At 35.4% G+C, this 25372-nt stretch overlaps 1 protein-coding gene and 1 non-coding gene across 4 annotated transcripts in view; both read right to left on the reverse strand.

Annotated features, from left to right (window-relative positions):
- ERCC6L2 (ERCC excision repair 6 like 2) overlaps positions 1 to 25372 on the reverse strand; it is a 124319-nt gene that overhangs the window by 12791 nt on the left and 86156 nt on the right. For 2 of the 3 annotated variants that reach the window (XM_041742919.1, XM_041742918.1), the window contains 3 exons: positions 23845 to 23925; positions 21358 to 22522; positions 17378 to 17532 (listed from right to left, as the gene is read on the reverse strand). In XM_041742919.1, coding sequence (XP_041598853.1) covers positions 17378 to 17532; positions 21358 to 22522; positions 23845 to 23925 — 1401 coding nt within the window. Of the gene's footprint in view, positions 1 to 15481; positions 15763 to 17377; positions 17533 to 21357; positions 22523 to 23844; positions 23926 to 25372 lie in introns of those variants that run through there. The other variant, XM_041742920.1, reaches the window with a different exon arrangement.
- On the reverse strand, positions 24050 to 24156 carry LOC121485899. The gene has a single exon (XR_005986405.1). It is a non-coding gene; the product is annotated as a U6 spliceosomal RNA (small nuclear RNA).

A 25372-nucleotide genomic window follows, 5' to 3' on the forward strand; every position in this document is an offset into this window, starting at 1 on the left:
CTGACTCTGGCAGGATTACAAAGCTCACATTTTATGTGGATACATTTTTTAAAAGTCAGTTCTATAAATTCTTCAGGGAAATTCAGTTTTCCCAACAACAGGTATCAAACATGTGGCTCTTTAGTTTTTGCCAAATATCCTATATTTAAAAACCTGATTATGTTAAACAATCATAAAAAAGGAAAAACATTCTTTCCCCACATGGGCTCAATAACCTGTCCTTTATTTTTAAAAAATCCATGTAGATTCAGATTTCCATTTTAGTACAGTCCTTTATAACTTTACTGAAACAAGGCTGTGAAACAAAATTTTATTAATTAACTTAATAAACATCTTGGTGGTCTTATTATAAAGCTGGTTTCACTCTAGTAAAATAGTATCCTTTACAATAGCTGATACAAGGAAAGCAGTGCCAAAGTGCAGTTGCAATTGTAGTGATAGTTATAATTTATTATAAAGCAAAGTTCAAGGCCTAAGGCCAATATGAAAAGATTCCAGATTATGTGAATTGGACTCAAACTCATCCACTACCTCTATGTCAAAACTGTGAAGTCATATGATACTGAGGCAACATGATAAGGCAGCAATAGTAATTAAGGCTTGAGTAATGAAAAATTCAGTAAAATGAGCTAGATTAGGAATTGAAAAGACAACATTAGCATTATCCCTCCTTAACACTAGGAGAGAAGGTGAGGTTGATTGATAAAGAAAGCAAAATGAATCTACTCCTCTTTCCCCTACAGAGTAGAATGGCCAACAACTGGAACACTATGTCTGTATTTATAAAGAAATATTGCAATCATGACTTGAATAAAGCAGAAATGCCAGTTTCTGCAAAAGCTCCTAATTGTTCCTAATATTTTCTTAAAAAGTTTCTTTAAAACTATCCATCAAGATTTGCCTTAAGGAAGTATTTCTAGGGATGCCTGGGTGGCTCAGCGGTTAAGCATCTGCCTTCAGCTCAGGGCATGATCCTGGAGTCCCAGGATTGAATCCCACATGGTGCTTCCTGCATGGAGTCTGCTCCTCTCTGCCTGTGTCTCTCATGAATAAATAAATAAAACCTTAAAAAAAAAGGAAGTATTTCTATATTCTGTGGTTCTTATGAAACTTACCTTCATATGACAATGTCTGATTATAATGATAAGGAATTATAGAGAAGAACTTTGTACAGTATTTGCATAATATAAATATTTCTGCTAGTGTTTTAGAAAGCTTGACACTATTAGAATATAATTTATAACTTAGTAATTGCTATATTTATGATTATTTGCTTAATTACTGAGTATTGTTAGGTGTTTCTGCTATAGTGTCTGGATGAAAAGTCAAATTCAATTTATGGAATCTTTATTAAAAATAAAACTTAGTAAGTGTAAGGAACATAGTAATCATTTCTAGGGAAGGTAAAAATGCAGTTAAAAATCCATTTGAAGGATGCCTGGGTGGCTTGGTGGTTGAGCGTCTGCCTTTGGCTCAGGGTGTGACCCCAGGGACCTCGGATCAAGTACCACAGCGGGCTCCCTGCAAGGAGCCTGCTTCTCCCTCTGCCTGTGTCTCTGCCTCTCCCTCTGTGTCTCTCATGAATAAATAAATAAAAATTTAAAAAATCCATTTATAATGAGATTAGTTGAATGGAAATGGGGAGCTACTCAAGAAGGTGGATTTATCAGAGAATCTTGAAGTAATCATTCTAATCTATGAACCATAATGTGTCTTCCTCCTACAGACATAAACATACTATATGGAGCAATCAATTGAGAATTGAAAAAGTGAAGGAAAAACTGTCCTTCAGACCACAGTTAAACAAGGCTAAAAAGGTAAAAGGCTATGTCTGATTATGTAAATCTTAATCTGATTTATGTAATTAAGAATTTAAACACATGATGTGTTATCACTACAAAAGTAATTGTTATTAAAACTAAAAATCATAATATAAAAATTTGTTCAATTCAGCTAAAACATTAAATATATATTATTTCTATAAGTGATAATTGTTCTAATATATTTTGGCCAAAATGGTCTCATCTATTCACAACTAAAAGTTTAACTTGGAAATATTCAAAAACTTCCTCACTATCAGCTCTGATTTAATTTTGATGAAGTTATAAAATCACTATTGATTTTTCTGATGTATCTGTAAAATGTGTTTAAAAATATATAACAAAAATTATTATTTAAAAGGTACAATGTGTACATTCTATAAAATAAAAGCTATAATTATTTTAAGTTGTAAAAGATATACATTAGGAGTATAAATAAATAAGAAGGCACTTTTGTGAGAAAAATTCCATCTTCTAGAGCAGCCACAATGAATCCAATTAGACCTAAACAACTGCATATAATTCTATACAATTTACTGAGAAGTTTTACGTTTATGTTGGTTCTACCATTCCTTATCTTTAGAACAATAGTAAGAAACATTCAAATAGCTTTTGTAATACTTTCTTATTCCTTTGAACCAAAAATGCATTGTCTGTATTTCAAGACATTAGATCACTAAGCCAAGTTATATTACTTTAACTGAACCAACAGTTATTTTTTGAAAGGCAAAGCTAAAAAAAGGTGATAAAGTACGTATAGATTTTCAGTATGAAAGTAAGAAAAAAAAAGGCCCTTTTAAAAAGTTTAAAGATAGCAATCTTTGGCATCAATGTATTGAGGAAAAAAAAGGCATATTGCCCTATCTCACAGTCATATGATTACATTAGTATTTTTCTATTTACTTTGCTATGTAGGAAATCTATCTTTATTATATACTAGGAAACTTTACTGGCAATAGTTCAGAGAATGTTTATGTTCAAGTTAAAAAAAAAACCCACCTTTCTACTAGTCTTGGAGGTAAAAAATAACTTTGGAAGTAAATCACTAAAGAACTGCAGAGAGCACCTAGAAGGGGATGGCAAGGAAATGAAAAAAGTTCATATTTTCAGTCTTTCCTACAGCCATTCACCTATAACAAATGGGGTAAGAAACATTACAATCCAGGAGAATGAGTTTCAAAAGCAATCATGAGTAGCCTCTACTTCCCATTTTGGCAGGAGAAATACTATTGTAATCTCTGCCATCTTTCTAAACTCTTGGGGTTACTTCCTGGAGACACATGCACAGCCAGTGCAGATACTGCTGATGCTATCTCCCCTGCTCATGTATGCCCTCCACGGAGGAAGCTTGGACAGGGATAGGGCACAATGAAGCAGAACAGCTAATAAGATGGGTAGCCTTTCCACAGTAGGTGACTGGGAATTACCTAAATGTTTTATTAAGCAATTTTTGAATGATCTGTTGGGTGAGCTGGTTTCTCCAGAAAACACCCTGTAAACATACATCATAACAAAGAGCAATGCATATTTAATAGACACGTTCATGGTTTCCCCCCCCCCCCCCCCCCATAACCAGAAGTTTAGGCTTGATTCATCATTGAGAAAACTGAAAACAGGGAGATTTTCAAAGGTTCTGATGGCTTGGACCCACCGAGAAGCCTAGGTGGAAAGATTAATTAAAGCTGGATTCTGGGGATCCCTTGGTGGCTCAGTGGTTTAGCACCTGCTTTTGGCCCAGGTTGTGGTCCTGGAGTCCCAGGATTGAGTCCCCATCGGGCTCCCTGCACGGAGCCTGCCTCTCTCTCTGTGTGTCTCTCATGAATAAATAAATAAAATCTTTAAAAGATTAAAATAAATAAATAAAGCTGGATTCTAAGATCACCAGAGGATCTACCCATTACAGGAAAGCTCTTGGTCTACACCTTGTTCCTGAGAACAGCACAGAGCTTCACAAGCCACTCTGGTCCACTTGTGGATGCACCATGTAGCCACAGTTCCTCACATTGTCCCAATCACACCAACTCTGCTATAGAGACTAAAAAAAAAAATCAAGTGCTCTTTCATTTGTTTTCTTCATTAAATCTTAAATAGTGAAGTCTGAGAGGCAGCAATGTTTTTGTTTACACATTTGTTCAAACGAGATTAAAAAAGAAATATGCTTTTGGGAAAGGGCCAAACTCTGTGAACACATAAAAAGTCAAATTTCCTTGTCTTTGCAAAGGAGAGAATCAGGAGTATTTTTTTTTTTTTGTATATCTTTTTGTTTTTAATAATAAATTTATTTTTTATTGGTGCTCAATTTACCAACATACAGAGTAACACCCAGTGTTCATCCCGTCAAGTGCCCCCCTCAGTGCCTGTCACCCATTCACCCCCACTCCCACCCCCGCCCTCCTCCCCTTCCACCACCCCTAGTTTGTTTCCCAGAGTTAGGAGTCTTCATGTTCTGTCTCCCTTTCTGATATTTTCTACCCATTTCTTCTCCCTTCCCTTCTATTCCCTTTCACTATTATTTATATTCCCCAAATAAATGAGAATATATGTTTGTCCTTCTCCGATGGACTCATTTCACTCAGCATAATACCCTCCAGTTCCATCCACGTTGAAGCAAATGGTGGGTATTTGTCATTTCTAATGGCTGAGTAATATTCCACTGAGAATCAGGAGTATTATAAAAACATAGAGCACGTGTAAATACATTCATTCAAATGGCATCTGAATATCTAAAAGGACAAAGACTTTTAAGGATCTTTGCACAAGTGTGAAAAAGCTCCTATCCTTAAAGTAATCATTCAAGCTTTGGCCTGGAGGTAGGAAATATTACTGTAAATGTAGTTTTCCAATATTCAGGAAATGTAAGGCAACTATGAGCTACCCCTAAATTGTCTTTACTCATCCTCTGGAGAAAAGCCAGCTGTTTAGAGGACCCACCACAAATACATATTAAAGTCAAATTTTCTTGCACGTTTAATTAATTAATTAATTAATTAATTTTTAATTTAATATTTTTTCTTGCATGTTTAAATATGACATTCAAATCTGAAAAGCAAAACAAAACAAAACATTTAGATGCAAATCCAATTTTTTTTTTTTTTTTGGTGGGGAGACAGATCAAAGTTTGTTATTATTGTTCTGCTTTCTTCCTGGAAGAAATAATAGTTACAATCCAGCTACATCTATCTGTATTTATTTATCTATATATTTTTAATAGTACTTTGCTTTCTAGGTGAGTCACAACAGGACAACCCTATATTGGCTGTACTGAGCCTAAGTTCCTTTTTTATCCACAAGAGTCCACTTCTCATTTTCTGACAGACCCAGTTATCTAAAAGAACAAAGTGATAGTCTTGGGAGAGCAGGTGAATACTGTGGAATACACACTACCAAAATAAATATAGGGGGATGCCTGGGTGGCTCAGCGGTTTGGCGCCTGCCTTCAGCCCAGGGCGTGATCCTGAAGTCCCGGGATTGGAGTCCCATATCGGGCTCCCTGCATGGAACCTGCTTCTTCCTCTGCCTCTCTTTCTGTGTCTCTCATGAATAAATAAAATATTTTTTTTTCTAAAAAGAAATATAAAAAACCCTGGACACACTGCCATAGCAGTCATCTTGTGCAAAAGGCAAGGTGAGACAGTGGCAATCACCAAAGTCTGCAGACCAGTAAAAGGGAGTGTTCATGAATACCCTCAATCTTCCATGGCAGCGTGGTCAGGGCATAAATTCCCTTTAATACCTCCTGCAGACAAGGGCTAAAGCAGAATCTGGGGCCTTCTAGGGTGGCAGTTGGAGCACTTCACTCGGCACCTCAGGCCCTAGGGTTCAAGGGAAACTTGGAAATTTTTGTACCCTGGGAGATAATGAGCGATTTGTGAATCAGGATCTAGGGGGTTGGAATCTGGATCAGGGACTTCCATCAGTCTATTCCATATTTAAAATTTACAATTCTACTAGTCCTTATAGGATCTCCAGAAAGTAGTAATGAATATAGGTCCTTAGCATCTTATAGCCCTGACACAATTTTGAATTTTTCTATGTATTAATTACATTAGTGTAAAAACTTCTTTAAAAACTATGTGAAGGTCCTGTACTTAATAATACCTGGTATGTGAAAAAATCACAGGTGGTACTATGGAAAAAAAATTAATTAAAGATAACCTTCCTTGGCAAGTATCTGTCCCTGCCTGCCCTTCTAGTGGCTGGCTCTTCCCACAGGTAGCTTAGGCTCCTCACTTGCCTCCTTCAGGCCTCTAGCTGGAGTTAAGGCTTCTAAATGTAGTCTCACAAAGCCACCAATGGTTCTCAATCATCTTGAGAAGATCATTTCAAGTACCATGTTCCAAATGACACAGAGACATTGCAACTAGTTGTGAGGTTTGATGCAGATTACTATGAAGAACAAAACAGAAAGCAAGAGAGCCTGTGCTCACAAACGAGGGGAGGGGCAGAGGGAGCATCTTAAACATACTCCATACCCAGTGCAAGCCCAGTGCTCTCAATGCTGGGCTCAATCTCAGGACCCTGAGATTGCAACCTAAGCAAAAATCAAGAGTCAAGACGTTTACCTGATGGCGCAACTCAGGCGCTCCATTTTTCAACTTTAAAAAATTATTAAGGACCCTAAAGAGATTCTGTGTGGGTTTTACCTATTAAAACATTTAAAATATTAATCTATTAAAAATAACAATAAGTGAATTACATGTTAACCTAAATAACTCTAACAACAACAAAACGCTTTATATTTTCCAAAGCCAAAAAAAAAAAATTAGCAAGATTCATAAAACATAGCTAGATCCTATCTGGCTTCTGCATGGAATCTGTTGCAACAAGTTTGTTTTGGTCAGAGTATATAAAGAAAATCAGTCTCATATAGATATATAGTTAGAAGAAGGAAGAGTATTTTAATAGCCTTTTCAGATAATTGTAGATATTCTTTGATGATACTGTATTGAAACTCAATTAACATTAGTTACATGTAAAATCTGAAACCATATCAGTACATTTTTCATATTGTTAAAATTAAAGTTCACTGGTATATCTTGTACTTTGGCTAGATTTTTCCCCATGCATGATTCTGTGGTATCATTCACTGGTCATTTGGAAATATCCATTAACTGAATTATGCAGATCTTCAAAATGATGATATATTCAACTATACAACAATGGAAAATAATATTTGCTGTTATCACCACTATTGCATCAGAAAAAAACTTTAAGTATAGGGAAAATGTTATGGGTATGGTTTATCAACATTTTAGTTTCTACTTGAAAGCTTGAATTTTATCCCTGGCAACGTGTACTGCCCCTTGTTTTCCTTGACGTACAAAACTGACTAGGTTCATTTTTAAGAAATTACCTACCAAATAGGCAAATTTAAATGACCAGTTTGTCAAATACAAGTGATGTTTTATTAAAAAAAAAAAAAAGGCAAGTCCAGTTTGCAGCTCAATTATACAAGTGCTTATGTACACTTCCTATTTTATCAAACAGAATAGAAAAAAATGAGTATAAAGGGTTGAGATTTGATAAAATTAGCCATTCTTATCAAGGATAAAAATTCATCAAGGATATTTATCAGAGAAGCTAGTCTTCTTTTCCTGCAAGTATGTAGTGGTACAGAATCCAATGACCACTAGGTATAAGTTGGGGCCATTGATGATTCATGTTAAGCTGCCAGCAGTTTTCTCACCATTGCTTTTGCACTGTTTGTACAAATGTTAACTAGTGAAAGGGGTACTTTGAAGTATTCTGAAAATAGTTCTGACCTTGCAGACCCCTGAAAGAGTCTCAAATATCTTAGGGGTCCATTCTCATGGACCACACTTTGAGAACTGCTCATCAACAATAAACTGACATGCTTTCATTGAGCACATACTTGATACCTCCATACTGGAAACTGACCAGAATGATCAAGAGTAGATTTTGGTTTCACTCAGCTTTGTGTCTACAAACAGAAAAAGGCTCCCTTCTTTATTGAGGGAAAACAGGAGAGTTTTTCTGTCCAGAATGATGATTACCAGCTCCAGGCCTGGTTCTTGGCCTTCTTCACCAGGGAATGGTTAGATATTCTGCACATGTTGAAAGTTACTTATCAGAGTATAAACTCTTAACATTTCAGTCTGTTCAGGTCAGTTTAACATCTTCTGATTATTGCTCTACATGCAAGGCCTTCCATGATCTGTCCCCCTATGCAGCTTTACTCTTCCTGATATCCAATATAGGCTGGCCTGGTTTGGCTTGTCTTCTCACTACTGCCAAACACATCATGATTTCATTTCTAGACCAAATTTCCTCAGCCTTGCTTTCTGCCCAACACAGTTCTATCCATGCTTGAAAATCCAGATTCATGAGACTTTCCTTGCATACTTTTTTTTCTTGCATTGCTATTTCAATTTCTCATTTGATAGCGTTATTATATAAATGGAATCTACCTTGATTTAAGATTTTATGTAATCACATACAGCATACCAAGCCAAGTAGCAACAATGTTGGATGTAGGTAAAAAATCCTGATTTCTCTCACCAAAGGAATACAACAATATCAAGGGATCTCTTTGAACAGATAGGGGCCCGTACTATTGGAAACTGTTTTGATTGCGTAGATCTTACCTATGTAACGGGATCAATATATGCCTATAATAGAGAACCACCATATATGTATATATATATATATATATATATATATATATGTATGTAAATATATATGTGTGTATATATATGTGTGTGTGCAAGGCACTATTTTAGATCTGTGGGGTTATCAAATGTGAATTAGAGATATATCCTGCTACTTACAAGTCCAGAGTTTATTTTGAAAAGAAGAAAAAGATGGGTACTTACATAACTATAATAAAAGTGTGGAAGTCATACTTCAGAATAACAGGCCATAGAAAGTACTATTGGGTGAAGCAGAAAGAGGATAAGAGGAAGAACATCTTACTTCCAACTTAGGGAGGAAACAGAGCAGGCTTTGTGGAACACATGACAACACCTGAGGTAGGTTCTGAAAGGTAAATAGGTTTGGAGGTTTAAGGGATAAGAAAATTAAGGCTCAAGGTTATTTCTTGGTAGAGAAAAAGCATAAGAGAAAGAAGTAAAAAATCATGTCTTTGTCAAAGCATCTTTGGCAGAGTAGATATTGCCAACCATGTCACTGTATTTCTTGAATCCCGATAGTTTGAACTATCTAACAAAATATTTTTTTAATAAATTAATTTTTTATTGGTGTTCAATTTACCAACATACAAAATAACACCCAGTGCTCATCCCGTCAAGTGCCCCCCTCAGTGTCCGTCACCCATTCACCCCCACCCCCTGCCTTCCTCCCCTTCCACCACCCCCTAGTTCGTTTCCCAGAGTTAGGAGTCTTTATGTTCTGTCTCCCTTTCTGATATTTCCCACACATTTCTTCTCCCTTCCCTTATATTCCCTTTCACTATTATTTATATTCTCCAAATGAATGAGAACATACACCGTTTGTCCTTCTCCGACTGACTTACTTCACTCAGCATAATACCCTCCAGTTCCATCCACGTTGAAGCAAATGGTGGGTATTTGTCATTTCTAATGGCTGAGTAATATTCCATTGTATACATAAACCACATCTTCTTTATCCATTCATCTTTCGATGGACACCGAGGCTCCTTCCACAGTTTGGCTATTGTGGACATTGCTGCTCTAACAAAATATTTTTTAAAGTGAAGGATACATTCAGTCCACCTGAATTTTGTTTAACTGCTAAAGTGAGGGTGTTCTTCACAGGCAAGTTATTTTGGGAAATTAGACCGATTTGTCATACTGGAAAAGTAAAATGGAGTTAAAAAAAAAAACAACCCTCCAAAACAAAATAGAAACCAAAGGAACTGAGGGAAAAAAACATAAGTGAAGATACAAGGATTAAAAAACTATAGAGATTTAAGCTTACGGACACCATTGAGCATGAGGGAAGCCACTTACCATTTCATTTTTAAAAATCAGTAAAAATAATACATTTGCATTAAGCAGTCTCCAAGAATCCTCTAAATTCTAAAATACTATGATTATCTAGTCATAAAATTTTGTTTATTCATCCTATAAAAATTCAGAATTCATATGTGTAGAGATGGGATTTTCAGATGACAAGGCAATACATGTTTCCATTAAGTGGCTATGCCAATTGATACTATGGTTTTCACAGAGGGATAAAATATAATTTGAAAAGGGCTGTTAAGTGTTTAAGTCATCAGGTAGAGTAGATTAGAGTTCAAAGAGGTCTTATATCTTCAAGCTTTGACACTGTTAATGAAAAGGCATTATTTGAAGAATATTTTTTAACTATTTAGAATCTTCCAACTATTCTAAACAGAGAAATTGTTCCAAGAAGTGACATCTATCTTCTATGCAATTGGAACAATGACCAGCTAGGAGGAGAGTTAGAATCCAACTACTTCTTGATAAGCAAAGGTTATTTTCGTCAGTCAAGTTTATTGTTAAATTAGTTTATAATTTCTTTCAAATGTATTTTTTCCATAGAAATCTTCATGATAAATGAGCCTTAGTTCAAGGTGGGTCCTTCATCTATAAAATTAGAGAACTAGACATCTTTTATGGTTTTCTAACATATACTATTATTGGTACTATTAACAAAAATCATATTTGGACATTGTAGAGCATAAGAAAAGGAGTTTCACTCATTGCCCTTACTGATCAGCAATAATTATAATTGTAATAAATATTTATACTATATTCTGAGCAATTTCAATGTCTTTCTTGCAAGGAGTTAAATATGTTTTGTACACAATAGCTTAGCAGTCATGTTACTCCATTAATACTGGTAATACCACTGTGAGGAAGGATGCCACATCTCATAGCCACCTACCAGGAGGGGACTAGGTGTGTATATTTAAAGTTAATAGCAGATTCTCCTTCCTCTGACTAGGTAACAGGTGTTCTTCACAAATGATATACTATCTTTCTGAATCTATCCTAGTTTCAAGGACAGAAACTTTTCATACCAATACTAATTGCATAATTACATACATATACACACAAAATTTAAAAATCTTGATCTCCACTAAAATTACTTGAAAGAATAACTTTCTGATATAAATACCATAAAATTAGCATCTAGCTATAGAAAGAAAATGATAAAGCCATGAGAAATCCCACTCAGTAAGAGTTAATTTCATTACATGATGACACATAAACCTTCCTTACTCAATTACTTCATAAACTAGTCATTTGTGAACGGTTACTTTAAACCATCATGCCATTCACTATCCTGAAAAATAGGATAATGGAATGCTGTATCTCCCCAAAGTCTGCTCCATTGTAAACAGTCCATCCCTCCTTGCTGACTCCAAAAGCTATATAAACACACCACAATCAAATCCACCATAGCTCATAGAAATCCTTTCCTTAAGTAATCTACAAAATGCCAATCTAATACAAATACAAGAAAGAGAAGTTCTTATACAACATTTTGTATTTACAGTATTCTGAACAGTGTTTAAACCTGCACGGGTTATAAAAGGCACCCTTCCCCACCCTCCCCCTGTTCTGGGCTGACAGTGTGCTTAGGCCTCTCATTTACACCACACTGCAATAACATAAAGAAGGGTTTACTATTAATCCAGGTTTTACTACAAAGCGACCCGTTATTTCTCTGTCAAACACTGGCAAGAGTGCCAAGTGTCTGTCATCCAATTCAGGGGATTAAGTCTTCTTTTATAGTCTGATACTTGTACCAATTTATAAAAATACAGATATAGTTTCTTAGAGTTGGTCACAGTCTATATTTTGGCTTGGATTCAGGCACAGAGGTTGACTATGACAGCTGGCAGGAAACAGAGGGGAGAATACATCCCCTCCTCTTGGTGACCATGTCTCAGTTGCCATAGTGATTAATCCTTAATTGAATGCTGTCTTTGTACACTTCTTTTCAGAAAACTTAAAGTATACTTAAGTTGAAAACATGCAGTTGATTGAAAAAATGAGGCAATCACAAACAGGTATAGCTAAATTCTGTGACATACTTCCATATATTGAACAAACAAATTAACTCTAATAAAGGTATTATCAGTTCTTTCAGATGCTTGAAAACATTTCTTTCTGGTCTGAGTTTAAACCCAAATCATGCAGATTTTCCCTCTTGTTATCAGACATCTCATCTTTTAAGATAAGCTATTTTCAGAAATAGCCCTAAAATATCTAAGTACAATTTAAGACAAAACAAGTTCTTATTTTACATAGTTTGTATTACTACAAAACTAAGGGATGATTAGAAATTTGTTTTAGGAGAGATAGGTTTTCATTCAAGACACTTAGAAAATGTTACATAAATAGAAATTAATTTATAAAAGTATAAACTATAAGAAACCAAAGGAAACATGGAAAAGACAGTATATTTTAGCCTCTTAATAAATTATTGAATTTGAAAAGCAGGTTCAGAGCTCTTGTCACTTTGGTTATCAATAATTACATCAAAAGGACTGAGAAACTCCTCAAGACCACCGGAGTTTACCTAGGATTGTGGTGTACATTACTTCTGTTTTGTAACTTTTCCATTTAGTAGATTCCTTTGCCATTTAGTTAAAAGCTCTTACTTAGACTCAACTATAGTATTCCCTGGAAAGTGAAATACTTACTTAGTGTCACCACTGTTAATTGTGTGTTGCCTTCATACAAATAAATAGGATTTGTTTCATTTTCTTAGGAAGTGAAACAACACATCTGCATCTGACTGCAGACACACAGACAACACACACAGACCACACGCATGCATGCACGCACACACAATCTTTTCAAACACAAATAAAGGTCTCTAATAAAATTTTGGTGACAGACAAGAAGCACTCAGAAGAATTCTCAGCAATAAAGATTCTGGATGTGAGCCCCAAGATGAAAGATACTGTACTGTAGGTGGGAGGTCTGGGGATTTCTGGAGACTTTAGAAGCAAGAGGTTTGCAGATATTTTCTGACACTATGGCTGAGTCTCTTTTGTTTTCACCTTGCTTTGTTTCCCTTTACCTTAGTTTTTCTTTTCATAAAATTTTTAATTTTTTCAAAACTCAAATTCACTATTGCCATCACAGACTATTGCCACCAACACATTACAACCCTCTCAGTGAGTGACATACATATCTCTAACCAAAAATGATGGTGTGTTTCAGTAATTTACTCATTAAAGGCACTGAGGTAATTTTGACCACATATGATGAAATTGGTGATTGTGAATATTTTTCTTAGAACTTCTGTGAGATGGCTTTGAAATGCCATCAATATCCCATCTATGTAAAATAATATTATTTTAAAAAGTCTCTCCAGAAATCCTTAATTTAACCATCTTTGCAAATAGTTTTAGTAAAGAGAAAAATGATACCACCATTGTCCCATCTCCCTGACATCAGTGAAGTGGTATGTAGTTTCCAGAAGACTTACAATATGTACAGATATAATACAAAATGACTAGTCTGATGGCAGAGTGATGTCTCACTCAATGAATGTCTGTCAGCAGCTATGGAGATATTTTGAATTAAAAGCAGTCACTTTAATTGATGAATCAAAACCAAGTAAATCTATCAGCTTTACATAGAAAAGTTACTAATATCTCCAATTTTAACACAGAATATCTAAAATAAACTAATATAAATTACAAAGTACTGAGTGGCTTTCTATTTTCATAAGCAAAAACGCAGTAGTCACATATAAAATTCTGAAAGATATTGTACCATGAATAGTCTTGTTTTTTTTATGGGAGTCAAAACTCCAGATCTGCTAATATCATCCATCCTTTAACTTGCAATTAAATATGGTTGCATACAACTATTTATGGATTACTTTACCTCATTGATCTCCATCTCCTAGGGGAATCAGAGACCCAACATTACCCGGTGGTAACAATACTGAGTGCTAACCCCCCAATGTTTATAGCAGCAATGTCCACAATAGCCAAACTGTGGAAGGAGCTTCGGTGTCCATCGAAAGATGAATGGATAAAGAAGATGTGGTTTATGTATACAATGGAATATTACTCAGCCATTAGAAGCGACAAATACCCACCATTTGCTTTGATGTGGATGGAACTGGAGGGTATTATGCTGAGTGAAATAAGTCAATCGGAGAAGGACAAACATAATATGGTCTCATTCATTTGGGGAATATAAAAAATAATGAAAGGGGATAAAGGGGAAAGGAGAAAAAATGAGTGGGAAATATCAGAAAGGGAGATAGAACATGAGAGACTCGTAACTCTGGGAAACAAACTAGGGGGGGGTGGAAGGGGAGGTGGGTGGGGGTGGGGGTGACTGGGTGACGGGCACTGAGGGGGGCACTTGATGGGATGAGCACTGGGTGTTATTCTATATGTTGGCAAATTGAACACCAATAAAAAATAAATTTATTAAAAAAAAAGATACTGAGTGCTAACCTTTGTGTCAGGCACTGTCTGGGGCATTTTACCTCATTCAGTCTTCACAACAACTTTTTGAGGTAAGAAGTATAATTATTTGTATTTTAAACACAAAAAAATTGAAGCACAGAGAAGGTAAGTACCTTTCTCCTGGTCACAAAGGAAGGACAAGGTAGAGCTAGAATCCAAACTGTGACATTCTGAGTAGAGTTCATGATAGTTGTAACTATCAAAATTCTTTCTGTCCCTGGAAGATTACAGAGTTCAACAAATGGAAAATGAAATTCAATGTTTAAGTTCTTTATTACTAACCAAACTAAAAGGAGGAAAGCATAAGACATGTCTCAGGAATTGTAGTTTAGTAAAAAATACAGTAATTTTAGTTTTTGATGTTAGTGAGAAACTAAAGCATCACAAATATAAGATCACTATTCAATTTAAAAATTCTGATGTTCTTATAACAAGTAAGACTTTTCTTTTTTAATGCTAAGTCATGTACTGTCTCCAAGTGATTTTTTGTATACAGGTAATACATTACAACTCTCAAGCAAGTACAGCCATATTATTAACCTGATGCATTAAATGGCAGAGGTAAAGTCTGAATCTTATTCTATTGGAATTTTACTGTATTGATTTAAAGAAGTTGGCTGCTGAGATGAGCATGTTTGTACAGACTGTTCTTGGCCTGCTAGCATCGGTGGCATGGGATTGGACCTCCTGCTTAGTGGCTTTAAAACTTCCCTGAATATTTTACACCCACTATGATTGAGTCATTCAACAACAAATTTCTTCATACGTCCTGAAAAAGGTTTATTAAGTTAGTCTGTGTGTGATGGGGAGACAAACAGCCTCAAAGGGCATGTCAGAAATCCTAGGGGATATTTCAATCTGTTTCTTGGTAAGAAATGTCCCTCACTCCAAATATCACTGTGAAGAGACAAAGTTTCTGATGAGATTGTGCTGTCTATCTCAAGAATGCTGGGACTAAAAAAGATTGAAAACTACTGCGATTGCTAATGTAAGGATAAAGGAATTCCTTTGCCTCAGTCCTCTGTCTAATCGAGGGCAAAGTATGTATCTAGTGTTTTCATTTTTACAACTTGCCTAAAGAAGGTTCCAAAGGGATGTTTTATTGCTTTCATATTTAGGTGGTTGCTTCTCATGTCCATTTTGGGAGGAATATATGAGGCTGCAAATCTCTTTTCTGAGAAATATTTAAATAAACCAATAATATTTAAATAAACCAATAATCAATACCCAGTTAAATTATTTTATTAGCATCTACTACAAGGGTTTGCTAAACATTCTGACATTTTTACATTAAAGTTTGTTTTTTTGGATAAGGGTATAGTTAAAAAAAAGGAGGAATATAGTTAAAAAAATAAAATGAGAAAAAATTAGCTATTTAAGAGATTCTGATTGGGGTCTTCACTCCAATATAGCAAATTTCTGGCAAACCCAGCATGTTTCTACTTACATTTTGCAGATAGCTCCTACAAGGCAGGCAAATTGTGGAAATGCTCTCTACAGTGCTGGTTGAGACAAGGTGTATTCCTAGATCTAATGAGAATATAAAAGGGTAGCATACTTGGGTCATGAAAGAATGCTTTCACGTGTTGTATTGTGGCATCATGTCTTTGGAATAAAAGCACAGCTTTTCAGGGTCCGTTATTACATTTAGTCTAAGGATAAGACAACTGACTGCTCAATAGATCATTCAGTAGACACCATTTAAAATCCCTGGTGACAAATTCCCTCTAAGTGCTAGGAAGAGCTTGCTTTCTCCTTAGAAGAGCTAGTATATATATATATTTTTTTTCTTTTCCTAAGGGCAACCATTTAGCTCAGTGTTTCTCAGCAGGGTGTTATGGCATTTTGGCATTTAGGAAATGTCCCCATGACAGGTGTTTAGGTATCCCAGTCTTCAGAGATTAATGCCACTTGGTCCCTGTGACCACCCAAAGTGTCCACACACATTTCCAAATGCAGTAGCTGAGAAAACACTAAATAAGTAGTTTACTTCCTTTGTTTTATCTACCAGGAAACTCAATCAAATTTGTCATTTAAAAAAATATCTAGGTAAGAACACTATGTCCTATATATCTGCATTCTAACTTTCTCTCAGGCCTGAACTTCTAATTTAATTTATATTTTCCTTGGTTCTGAATTTCATTTTATATTCTGATTTTATTGTGAGGACAATCCAAATCCTTTGTGGAACCAGAGGAAGTACACAAATAAATAAAGACAGCTTGACAGTTCAGAGGCATTACCCCCTTCATTCTTAACAGTAGTATTGACTAGAAACCAAGTATCATTGTTATATGCAGTACCTGTTCTTAATTCCTACACGTAAAGTGACAGAAAAACTACTCCTCAGACACTCAGTTCTTAGGAATAAAGAATAAGCCAAAGAGAAGAAAATATTAAAAAAAAATATTTAATGAAAGTGACTATGTGTAAATAAAATACCATATTTATATAAAGTCTTATTTTTTATATAACAGTAATTTTAAACAAAAGTATTTATTACTTTTAACATTTTATGAATCCTTTTGCTAAAAATACAAATTCTAAGGGCACTGGGTGACTCAGTAGGTTAAGTGTCTAACTCTTGATTTTGGCTCAGGGCCATGAGATAGAGCCCTACACTGGGTGTAGAGCCTACTACTAAAGATTCTCCCTCTCCATCTGTCCCTCTCTCCCCACCCCTTGGCTCATCCTCGTGTATGCTTTCTTTCTCTCAAAAACAAACAAACAAAATATATATATATGTATATATATATATATTCTATATAAAGTTAATTTTCACGTGTACCTTCATGTTAGATGAAAAATTCTGAAAGAAATCTAATCATACACTTCCCATTTTCTATATAAGTAGAAGTGGTTTTGGTTCTGATTTAACTGCATGATTCCCTCAGATTTCTCATTTTTTTGGCAAACTTTTATTAAGGGTAACTGTTAAGCAGCTCAACATTATTCAATCTAGATACAGATTTGCCTTTTAAAATAAAACATTTTTAGCGACAGCAGTGCTCCAAATGGCATTGTTTTTTATACTTGTTTGTACAGCACTTATAGTCTTAGTAGCAGCTTTTGATGGAGTATTTAGAGAAGATCCTATTGAGTGACTTCTAAATACTAAAGATGTCAGTATCCTATGTTCTCTTACCTTAGAAGTACAAACAGCTACATTGGCGGGAAGCTGGGAAAACTGCTTCAATTCAAACACATCCCGTGCTGCCCATCGGCTCATGTGATTTTCAGCTTTGCTGGATCCAATCACAGTCTGGTTGGAGTGAATATAAGCCACTTCCTGAACACCATCTGAGAGGCAATTGGTGTTTATTAAGTGATGTCTCATTGTGAAACAATATGGTTCCATGTGCACTTTAAAAATTATCAGCTACACATTAAAAAAGAGGTTATATTTTATTTTTAATCCTCAAGAAAAACACTGAGTTCATATGTTAACATCACAATATTCTATTTTTTAAAAAATTGAAAAGAATTTAAATATATTTGTCTAGGTTAATTTGGAAATGACATCATCAATATGAGAACTTCTGAGATTAGATAACAATCTTTAAACTTGAAATGAGGGGTTTAGCTAAGAGAAAAGTCACGGTGAAGGGTCATCTCTATGGATTTGTTGTTTCTGTTGGTTTAAAAAAAACCTGTTTACTAATTTAAACAGCAGTGCTTGGCCTCATCTATCTGTTCCTTTAAACATGTACTTGATTACAGCAGTAGAGGGGGAATATGGGGTTTATGACCAGGGAGTTTCATTTGGTTGGCTTTGCTCAGTTTTACTGTTTGTATTTTGTCTTTTTTGTACATATGCCAGAGAATGTCAAGATTGGGAGCTTTTTAGGAAATGAAAAAAATTAACTTACAGCCTTTATCTGAAGGAGTTTAAAAAATGGCTACATATTTTTTTTTTATTGCTTTGCTCCTAGGTACCTATAATTTACTTTTAAATTGTGGTCATAAAAGAGAAGGCTAGAACTGAGGTCTGTGAAGGCTCCCTCAAACATCTCTGGCAATGAACCTTAATTATGACCTTCAACACTTGTGCTATTTCAGTCCTGAACCTCTTTCAATGAAAACTGACAATCGTAAGAAAAACAAGATGTTGTTAAATAACAAAAAGAAAAACTACGATAACATCCTCCTTAAATCTCTTAATATCAGGTAGTGTGTATATTCAAAGATTCTTCTGGTAGAAAACTTACTCGGATTTTTCTTAATTTTGATACATGTTTTATGCATTATTCAAAATAGCATTAGTCCCACACTACTAACATCTTTTACACAGTAAAAAACAAAAACAAAACTCAGCTGATCTTTTAAAGTATAGTTTATGCAACAATTCCTCATACCTAAATCTAATTAGAGCAGACAAACCAAAGGATAGTCCAGTGCTTAGTTACAAGGGTTATCAAAATATGTATCATAATGAACTTTTGAATAACCACAAAAGAAAGTTTGATATGTAAGTCAAACACAATGATTGAATTTCTGTAACAAACTATCCTTGCTTATATATCTGCTTCTTTCACATAGTTTTTTTTGGGCAATGAGTCAGATACTTTCAAAGCAATGATAACTTTTAAAATCACTAAACAGGGGATCCCTGGGTGGTGCAGCGGTTTGGCGCCTGCCTTTGGCCCAGGGCGCGATCCTGGAGACCCGGGATCGAATCCCACGTCAGGCTCCCGGTGCATGGAGCCTGCTTCTCCCTCTGTCTGTGTCTCTGCCTCTCTCTCTCTCTCTGTGTGACTATCATAAAAAAAAAAAAAAAAAAAAATTAAAATCACTAAACAGATTCTCAGCAGATGGTGGTGGCAGGGGAAGCAATTTTTCAATCTCTGAATCCTTACATAAAACAGCCAGCAATTAGTGAGCAAAACAAAAAGCCACGGAAAACCATACAACAAATGAAGATAACAAGACACCCCCCATGAACCCTAAAATAAAAATAGATGGGGACAATCCACCAATAGCTACACTGTGCACAACATCACAGTGTGGTGTAGGAAGCAACAGGGTGGCATCTAATGGATCTGAAACAGGAGAGAGTAGGATAGCCAACAGGTATGCCCTGGACAGCACAATGGGCCACTTGGAGATAAGCAGATGAACCTGGGAAGGTTTTCCATTCTCCAGTGCTGAGTGGGTGCAGGGTGCTTATGATAAGAAAGCCTGAGAAACTGAAGCAAACTAGCTCTTAGAACTTCCCCAACTGACCCACCAAGGCTCCCATGTTAGGGCCACACAATGAAGGAAAACTGTGGGGAAGGAGTCGAAATGAACAGGATAGGAAGATTAGGAATGAGGGAAAGAGAAGGTCTAGAGCAAAGCAGTGGGTATGACAGAGGCAGTAAATGCCACCACAGTTCTGAGTACCCTACAAAATAAAGATACGGATCTTTGTGAAATTAGAAAAAAATTCCTAAACTCTTTCTTGCTTAAAAAATTCAGAGAAAATTATTTCCATAAAAATGAGCCAAGAGGATCAAATCTCATAAAAATTACCATAAGAGAAAAAATAATAAACAGCAGAATGAAAATATGCCATAAACACATGCTCACAAAGCAGATTAAAATTGTAACTGATTTCAAAACAAAGTATAACATAATAAGAAAATCTCAGAAATGGGTGACAGGACTCAGGAAAGATTTAGAAATTAAAAAATATATCAGAAATGAAGACTAAACTAGAAGGAACATAAAGAGGGAGTAAACACAATAACTAATGCTTAAAAAAAATGGAAGGATATTTTTAAAAAGCGAAAAGAAATGAAAAAGATAAAAATGGATTTGAGACATGACAAATACTGAAGACAGGCAAAGGAAATTGAATATTTGAATAACAGGAGTCTCTAACGAAGAAAGCCAAGGCAAAGGAATAGAAAAAGTAACTTAAAAATACTAGTACAAGGGATGCCTCGGTGGCTCAGTGGTTGAGCACCTGCTTTTGGCCCAAGGCGTGATCCCAGGGTCCTGGGATTGAGTCCTGCATCGGGCTCCCTGCATGGGGCCTGCTTCTCCTCTGCCTGTGTTTCTGCCTCTCTCTCTCTGGGTCTCTCATGAATAAATAAAATCTTAAAAAAAAAAAAAAACTAGTACAAGAAAGCTTTCCTGAAATAAAAACTGAGTTGAAAATATATTACGGCAATACTGACCCAGAATAACCAGTACTGCAACGGACTAAATGTTTGTGCCCCTCCAAAATTCGTATGTTGAAGCCCCAATCCCTACAGTGATGGTACTTGGGGGTTGGGCCTTTGGGAGGTAAGTAAGTCATGAGGGTGGAGCACTAATGAATGGGACTAGTGCCCTTAAAAAAAGAGATGCAAGAGAGATGATTTCTGTCTCTACCATGTGAGGACACAGCAAGATGGCAGCCTTCTGTAGGCCAGGATGAGGGCCTTAACCAAGAACCTAACCATGTTGGCATCCTGATCTTGGATTTCTACTCTCCAGAACTAGGAGAAACAAATGTTTAAGCCACCCAGTATGTAGTAGTTTGTTAGAGCAACTCGAACTATGACAAACATTCAAACACAATCTAATAAATTTACTGGACAATAATGAAAAGAAAGGAAATTCTTTTGGGAATCAAGGGGGAACAAAAAGAACATGTGATACAACACTTCATGCCAAAAGTATTTACAATACTTAAGAAAGTGTGAGTCAACGATTTTTTATCTGGCAAAAATGACTTTTATGTATAAAGGGCACAAACTGTTACCAGTAGGAATCTCAGGGAATATTATTCTCATGAGTGCTGCCTGAGGGATCTACTAGAAAATAAGCTTTGACAACCAAACTGACTGGAAAGGCATTGAAAAAGGACTGAGGAGGAGCATTACATTTTTAGTTACCTACAGGTCAAGACTAAATGAAGTCTGGTGGGGGCTGTGATTCAGATGGGGCACATGGAGAGGTCCTGGGGTGGATGACAAAGTTCTCTATGTTGACCTAGGTGGTCTTCCTTTACCCTGACATCCACCCACTTCCTCATTTGTGCCTCAATGTAGCAGCTTGATTACAGAACTATTTTACAAGCTAATTCAAGAATCTCTTACAGAACTATTTGTGAAAAACAAATATGTAACAAAGTTTTCAAAATGTATCTATAGTTACCTAAAAATTTATCCATTGATTCATTCATTCCCTCTTGATTGACAGCTCTCTCATTTGAAAATTTCATTGATTTTCTTGGCACAAACATGCTTTTTTTCTTATGGTTAGGCAATTTTGAAGAGAAACTGATTCTATCTTTTATAGTTTTTGGTGTATGGCTCTGTTTAGAGAAACTGATGTGGTGAGCAGTTAAATCGTCATCTGAGGATGAAAAATCATCAACAGCCTGAGAGTTACAATCTCCATCTGCTGCATACAGTTGATATGTTTTCCTCATTGTTTTAGGAAAAGTGCGAACTTCTTTTTTATTTTCCTTTTTTCTCTTAAACCTCAAAGAACTTGTAGCTTTTTGCTTTCTTACTCCTGACTCAGAGGAAATTTCAATGTCATCAGACTCATCACTAATATCACTACTTCCTTTTCTTTTCATAATAGATTTCAGGGTCACATTCTCAGGATTTAATTGTTTTGAAATTGATCTCTTTCCTTTGACATCAGTCTTTCTATCATCACCATTATTTCTTATTTTTATAGGATTTTCTGTTTCAGAATCTTGAGATCCATCCACGAGTGGCTTAAACTTTATACCATTCTTAGGGCATCTCTGAGTTGTATACTGTGTGGGAAAGATGACATCACTATCTTCTGTTTCTGTGGCACTGTGTAAAATGCAATGGTGGTCAGCTGTATTTTTACATTTTTTCTCATCATCAGACTCAGAAGAAATATTTTGTTCAAAAATTTTCTCACTTTTATCAAAAGTACATTTTTCATTTGGATTTAGGATGTTAGTTAATTTCTGATGTTGTGAAGTACCAAGAGAGTCATGACTTTTCTGATAACCAACATCTTTGGCTTCTACTGAAAGACACATGGGCTGTTCATCAGAACTTTCATCATCAGAGGCAATATGTCCATCACTGTTCTCAACTGCTTTACATTTTGTTTCAAACAATTTAGAGAAACCACAATGGAGTAAGGTAAGCTGTCCAGGAGAACCTGAAGCTTTACTTGAGTCAGATGCTTTGTTTTTAGTAGTCTTTATTCTTGAGTTTCCCAATGATTCATCATCACTAAAATCACTGCAGAGATCACATGTTTCTTTTGTTGGCAACTCTGCAGGTTGTTCTAGACCTCTGTGTTCTTGACAGTCAGGCTCTCTAGACTATATAAGAAACAGTTACAGAAACATTAGAAAATGTCAAGATAGTATCAAATCTATCACATTGGAAGGGAATTACATTTGGGCAGATAACTAATATATCACTTGATATTTTCTAAAAGTACAATTTTTTTATAAGCAAATGTACAGAATATTACAGTCTAGTACAGTCTTTTTTCAAGTTGAATAACTTTCCAAAATAAATAAAAGTAAATAAATAAATAACAGAATACGAGGTAACCGAATTATCTATATGGAAAACACAGAGCAGAGCAGTCACCTTCTAAGATGTAGGGACTGATTCTGGTCTCAAAAGTGAAAAGTACACAACTTGCTTACTATATAGTCCAGCACACATTTCCAATCACACTTTAAGAAAAAAAACAAATGTGTAGGCATTAACAAAGTAAGGAATTCACAAGTGGGAAATTGTTCTAACAGATTAAAAATATTAAGATCTGACAGGATCTTGACCATCAGAAATAAAATATTTTGGATATTCTGAAGTAAAATTTGCTACAAATTGAAATCCAGAATTTATTATTTTTACATCAATCAGAGCTAAATATATCCTTCAGTTTCTTGAAACTGAGACTTTATTATTTATTAGTAAAAGATTTTGGGAAAGTATTATCAAGTAATACTTTTTAAATCCGGTAATACCTCGGCCAACATTACTACTCATGTATTTCTATAAAGTTAGATAAATACTTATCCCATATTCCAAATCATTAAGCTGGTATAAATGTATAGTTAAATCCCTAAAGGCAGGAAAAAATCAGCAAGAATAATAACAAAAAACTTTCCCTATGTACATTCTTTACTTTTAAAGAGGCCTTATGATGACAATATAGATTTTGTAGAATGTGAGATGACAAACTACCAAAAAGATCACAAGATCAAGGACTCAAATAAAATAAAATATTTGAGTCAGAGAATAATTTTGATGTTTGGATTTCATAATCTTAAACACATTTTATTATTTTTCCATTTAGTTTTTTGTTTAGTGAAAACCTATTTAGTTAAGTTGGATTGTTAACCTATTCAGTGTATTTAATTTTGAATTTATAGTTTGGTATAGTTAAAATTCCAGTTTGGATGTAAATGACTGGTGAATTGTTCTTGACTTTGTTCTTATTATATGAAATGTTAAATTAGCCTGAATGGTTAATTTAACTGACAGGCCTCTGATTTTGTGTCCTTGACTTTTTTTAAGACCTTTTTCTTTATACATTGAAAAAATGAAAAAAAAGGAAAAATAACTTAAAATTGTCCCAGTAAATGTTTTCTAGGAGTCCTAGTTTACAGATTCAAAAATTGCATACCATCTCTTGTTTGTGTACTGGAGGTTCCTCTTTCAACCATGTTGTAGCTGTCATGATTCCTGCCTCCACTTTGCCTTCTCTCTATTAAGAATGCAAATAACTGTAAAATATGGGGTAAAAACAACCAGACAAACAATAGCAATAGCATACGAAAACTTGGAGTTAAGAAAGGCAGACTGAGATCAGGATGCTTTACCTCTCTTTTTAAAATATGGAATGCTTCATGATTTTGTGTGGCATCCTTGCACAGGGGCCATGCTAATCTTTTCTGTGTCATTCCAATTTTAGTATATGTGCTGCTAAAGCAAGCACTGCTTTAGCTTCCTTAATGTTATTTTTCAATTTTGTTAATACAAACTCATATACAGTTTACACTTTTTTTTTTTTTAAGATTTATTTATTCATGAGAGACACACACAGAGAGAGAGAGAGAGAGAGGGGCAGAGACACAGGCAGAGGGAGAAGCAGGCTCCATGCAGGGAGCCTGACGTGGGACTGGATCCCGGGACTGGTCCCCCGCGCTGAAGGCGGCACTAAACCGCTGAGCCACCCGGGCTGCCCCAGTTTACACATTTTAAAATGCTCATAATTCTTAGGTAGTAGAGAGATATAGTGGAAGTGTGCTGGACTCATAAAGTACTCTAATTTCTTGTCTTAAAGTTTCTTTTTCAGATAGAAAATAATACCTTTCAGCCAACTCCACTAATTATTCTAGTAGGGGAATGAGAATAAAAAAAATATTATATATTTACCCAGTAACGATATCCATAGTAACCGCATAATAGTCTACGTAACAGTTGTAGCAAGAAGACATTATTAGCATCTCAAACCCTACAGATAATGTTGAATATTGGGAACTTGATATTGTAGCCTATATTGCTAATGTATTTATTGTTCATATTCATTAAAATGTTTATTGATTCCTTTGGTGTAATAAACATCAAATGAAAAGGCCTATCTAATATGAAACTAAAAAAAAAAATCTTCATCTGTAACAGGCTTCTTATATCTTTTGGGAAAGTATTTATGCTTTTAAAGATTTTGGTATACCATTCAGCAAAGGTATTTAATGGCCTAGATTCTAGAATATTAAATTCTCCTTCAAAAGGAAATAAACTTATTTCTCTTTTTAAGGCTTTATTTGTTGACTGAACAAGGGGAAATACTACTATCGTCACTGGAGTTACAAATGCCCAACTTACACATATATACCAATGGCATGGTTCCAGCCACCTGGTATCCAAGGTAACAAGAATCTCCCCTCCAGAACTGTAGAGAATAATAAACAGTTCTTTGAGATCTTTTCTCCCAATGCCAAGAGGCTATTTCTGCAAGGGAAGTGTGTGTGTGTGTGTGTGTGTGGGGGGGGGGTGTCCCCTCCCTGTACTGTCTTTATCCCTTCAACAGAAGCCAAGTGGCTACAACAAATGGAACTGGCACCACCAGAAATCTCAATCCTGTGGGAAGCCCTTTGTGATAGGTAAACGGCAACTCCAGTCTTCTGTTTCTCAGGCCAAATATCTTGTTT

Source organism: Vulpes lagopus, chromosome 2, assembly GCF_018345385.1.
Source record: "Vulpes lagopus strain Blue_001 chromosome 2, ASM1834538v1, whole genome shotgun sequence".
Lineage (NCBI taxonomy): Eukaryota > Metazoa > Chordata > Mammalia > Carnivora > Canidae > Vulpes > Vulpes lagopus.